The sequence below is a fragment of the Nannospalax galili genome, unplaced genomic scaffold (genome assembly GCF_000622305.1).
Source record: "Nannospalax galili isolate Female #2095 unplaced genomic scaffold, S.galili_v1.0 scaffold208, whole genome shotgun sequence".
Classification (NCBI taxonomy): domain Eukaryota; kingdom Metazoa; phylum Chordata; class Mammalia; order Rodentia; family Spalacidae; genus Nannospalax; species Nannospalax galili.
This window is the reverse complement of record NW_008357998.1, coordinates 679347-683656: the sequence shown is the minus strand read 5'-3', so window position 1 is coordinate 683656 and position 4310 is coordinate 679347. Positions and strand designations below refer to the sequence as shown.

The 4310-nt window shown below is 40.9% G+C and overlaps 1 protein-coding gene across 1 annotated transcript in view; it reads right to left on the bottom strand.

Moving 5' to 3' along the window:
* Positions 1-219: 219 nt before the first annotated feature.
* The window catches only part of Eps8 (epidermal growth factor receptor pathway substrate 8), a gene marked incomplete in the record, with an annotated part of 199901 nt that continues 195810 nt past the window's right edge, over positions 220-4310 (bottom strand). Inside the window, 2 exon segments of the mRNA XM_029557658.1 lie at positions 220-659; positions 3422-3551. Of these exon segments, the coding sequence (XP_029413518.1) occupies positions 546-659; positions 3422-3551 (244 nt within the window).

The window sequence follows — 4310 nt, the reverse complement described above, 5'->3', positions numbered from 1 at the left end:
AGTTTGAGGCCAGCCTAGTCTACATAGTGAGTTCCAGGACAGTTGGAGCTACAGGGAGACCCTGTCTTAAAAAGACCAAAAAAAAAAGAAAGAAAGTTACATTTATTTATTTGTCTGTATGTGGGGCACGGCTGGAGCTACAGGGAGACCCTGTCTTAAAAAGACCAAAAAAAAAAAGAAAGAGAGAAAGTTACATTTATTTATTTGTCTGTATGTGGGGCATGTGTGGAGGTCAAAGGACAACTTGCAGCAATCAGTTCCCGCCTTCTACCATGTGGGTCTTGGGAACTGAACTCAGGTCATCAGGCTTGATGGCAAGTACCTTTACCTGCTGAGACATCTTGCCTACCCACTCTTCGGGTTTCAATCAAAAGAATGGGCACAAAAGCAACAGATCCTCTGCTTACTTGGGTATACACTGTTTTCTTATGGCAATAAATTACATATATCAAGAATATGGATCTGACATTCCCTTCAAGGCTTCGGAAAACAAAGCAAGTAGAAACAATGCCAAGAATAATAGAGTTCAACAAACAAACAGCACATTAGTGACTGCTTCCTTCATCGAAAGATTCCACTCCCGAATCACTGGCAGCGGCGCTGATCTTTTCCTGTCGTCTCCGCATGATTTCTTGTAACTCAGAGCTGCCGCTGCTGTCCTGAAAAACACACGGTTCAGACAAGACAGTTACCGGTCAGATCAGCAAAGCATGTGGAATGCTCTAGACTTGCCCACAGGAAAAAAGATACATGTATAAGTACAACATACAGAGTCAGTTATTAAAGAACACTCTGCATGTGAACTTTCATATGTGTACATGTCATGTGGAGGCCCGAGCGCCCGGCTGATGCTTCTTTTTTATTTAAATATTTTATCTATTATTTTTATTTTATGTGTATGAGTTCAGTGCTTGCATATGTAAGTGCACCCATGTTGTATGATGCCTATAGAGGTCAGGAGAAGGCATCGGATCCTGTGGTACTCTAGCTATGGATGGTTGTTAGCTGTCATGTGAGTTCTGGGAACAGAACCCGGGTCTTCTGCAAGAACAGCCAGTGCTCTTAACCACTGAGCCATCTCTCCAGCCCCCACTTTATTCTTCTTAAGACAGGTCTCTCACTAAACTTGGAGCTCACTTGCTAGCCAGACTGGCCGGCTACCAAATCCCAGGGCTCCTCCTGTCTCTGCCTCCCCAGTGCTGGAATTACAGGCTTGTGCCACCATGCCTACCTATTCCCTAGGTTCATGGGATCTGAACTCGGGTCCGCATGCTTATGTAACAAGTATTTTCTCAACTTCCTACACCTCTCAAAGAATGTTCGAGACATGCAAAACATTAATCTTTATTTAAGGTATTTTCAAACAGGAGATTTTAAAGAGTGGGCTCAGAACGCATCTAGTTTCCCTTTCACACCAGCTTTCCTCACTTCTCAGCTCTACCTACAGTCTTGGGGTACCCACTCCTTACCCCCTCTATTGGCAGAAGCAACTGGAAACACCCAGGGAAACCTAAGGGAAGAACTAGAGCCAAGAAAGAGGAAGGGGAAGGCAGCTGAGGATCAGGAAGAAGCCTGAATCAGCTTCTGCCTCAGTGAACGCCCAGAGGAACTGGCACCAAGAGGCAGGCAGGTGAGCAAATGACAACCAGAAGGAGGGAATTCAGAAATGGAGGGATATAGAATTTTCTAGAATACCCCGAAGGACTAATTGATGCATTCTTAACAAGATTACAATGTATAATGGTAATAAAACTGCTTTATGGAAGATGTAATTCTTATGCATACTCTCTCCATAAAAAGCAATCCTCAAACTTTAATATAAAACCTTCCAGATCAATGTTGTAGGGAAGTTCTGACGATAATAGAATTTCTCTTGATTGAGAATAGTTACAGGATTATATATAAGAAGCTATTTTACCTTGAGTTATTTAACTGTTAAATTTACATAAAATACCTGCTGAAGATAATTAGGTATCAGTTTAATATAGAATCCTATATCCTTTTATTTGAGTCTAGGTATAATTTTCACAAAACTATTACCTCTTACAGAGTCTGTTTTCAATGGGGTATCTTGAGAATATTCAGCTAAGCAGACATTTATTTTCTTTCCTATTGATATATAGACAACTATAACTATATAATTATTCTTACAGTTCTATATTTTCTTTTTATGGATTTATTATACATATGTCATGTGTCTATGTCAGTGTATGTATGTGTGCGTGCATATGCATGCACCTGTACATGCAAAGAGGCCAGAAAAGGGTGACCAATCCCATAGGGTTGTAGTTATAGACATTTATAGGATATTTGAGTTGTTACATAGCTTCCAGGATCTGAACTCTGGTCCTTATGATTAAGTAACAAGCACTCTTAACTGCAAAGTTACCTCTCAACCCCTCAGCTCTTTATTTTCAATAATCTCACCTTAATATTTCTGATTCTACGGATGGATAACTAGGCTTAAGAAATGCAATAAGGGGTCTTGTTTGTTTGAAGAAAGGGTCTCATGGAGCCCAGACCCTCGGTAAACTCACTATGTAACTGACTCTGGTCTTGAACTGATTTTTTGCCTCTACCTTTCAAGTGTTGGGATGTTACAGTGCCACCACCAGGCCCAGCTACAGCTAGGTTTTTTTATTTCAAGATTTTATTTTTAATTTTAATTATATGTATATGTGTCTCTGTGTCAATATGTGCGCATGAGTGCAGGTGCTGATGGAAGCCAGAATAGAGTGTCAGATCATCTGGAGCTAGAGTTGCAAGTGGTCAGGAGTCCCCCAACATGGGTGCTGGGAACCAAACTCAGATCTTCTACAAGAACAGTGTATACTCTTAATCACTGAGCCATCTATCCAGTACCCCACAGCTAGAGTCTATTTTATAATCTATACTCTACTGGGCTCTCCAAACTAAATATTAACAATAGGAACAAGAGCTTTGTCCTCTTAGATATTTAGTCACTAAGATGTGAATTTCATTTCTCTTTAGCAAAATTGAAGTTTCTATAGCAGAAGTCAATGCAATAAAATGAAAACATTATGCTGTTTGTTCAATGCTCAAAAATACATCTTAGCCAGGTGTGATGGCCTTTAATTCTAGCATTAGGGAGGTAGAGGCAAGTAGAGCTCTATGAGATCAAACCCAGCATGGTCCTTGTAGCAAATTCTAGGCCAGCTGGGGCTCCAGGGAGACCATGTCTCAAACAAACAACAAAAAACTCAACTGAAAGGCAATCTCTCTGAAAATGGTCACTGATGATCTATAATGGCAGAGCTGTAAAAGCTAAGCCAAAATGGATTTAGCTCTTCGAGGAAGGTCAATTGGTCAATATGGAGGTGAATCTTTGTTTCCAGAGCTTTCAATGTGCAGTCTACACTCTCATCCAATTCAGAAAAATACCACCTCTGACAACTCTTACCTCCAAAGCAGCTTTCTGTACAGTGATTTGGCTAAAGACTCTGGCCCCTTCAGGGCAGACAGACCGCAGTTCATCTTTATTGAGAGAAAAGAGTTGGGCACCATTCAACACCCCAAGACTATTGACAGTTCTGAAACAAAAACAACAAAAGCAAAAATCAAAGCACTGAAAATGGTACCAAGAGGAAACTTTCTGTTTCCACTACTAATCTCTCTCCTTCCTCTCCCCATTCTCCCTGTCTCTTTATCTGTTTTATAATTCTTTATTCTTATTTTATGTGTATGAGTGTCTTGCCTATATCTGTGTAAGTGTAGCGATGTCATGTAATGACTGCAGAGGCCAGAAGAGGGGCATCAGATCCCCTGGAGTTATACCACCATGTGGGAACTGAATGTGGGTCCTTTGTAAGAGAAGCCAGTGCTCTTAACCACTGAACCATCTCTCCAGCCCCGTGTTTTGTTTTGGGCGCAGGGTCTCATGTAGCCCAAGTTGACCTAGAACTCTCTATATAGCTGGGATTGACCTTGAACTCTTGATCTTCCTGCCTCCATCTCCCAAGTGCTAAGATTACATGCGCAGGCCCTGCGCTTCAAACCTGGCTTCAAACCTCTCTTTTATTGTGTGTTCTGTATTATTAAATGGTACTACAGTGTTGAGTGGATGCAATGCCAAGGGAGGCTCACAATCATGACTCCTCTGCCATAAGATGATTTATTATAAGCACTGAAAAGGAGGCATTTGGGTTTAGTATCCTGACTGTTTAATATCAACTACCTCAAATTTGGTGTTTTCTATCCCTAGCTGGAATAGGTAGCTTTCTGGTACCATGGCAATTGACTAACCACTGCACCTTTTTACTTGTTGTTTGACTTTAAATTTTAATTTTTAA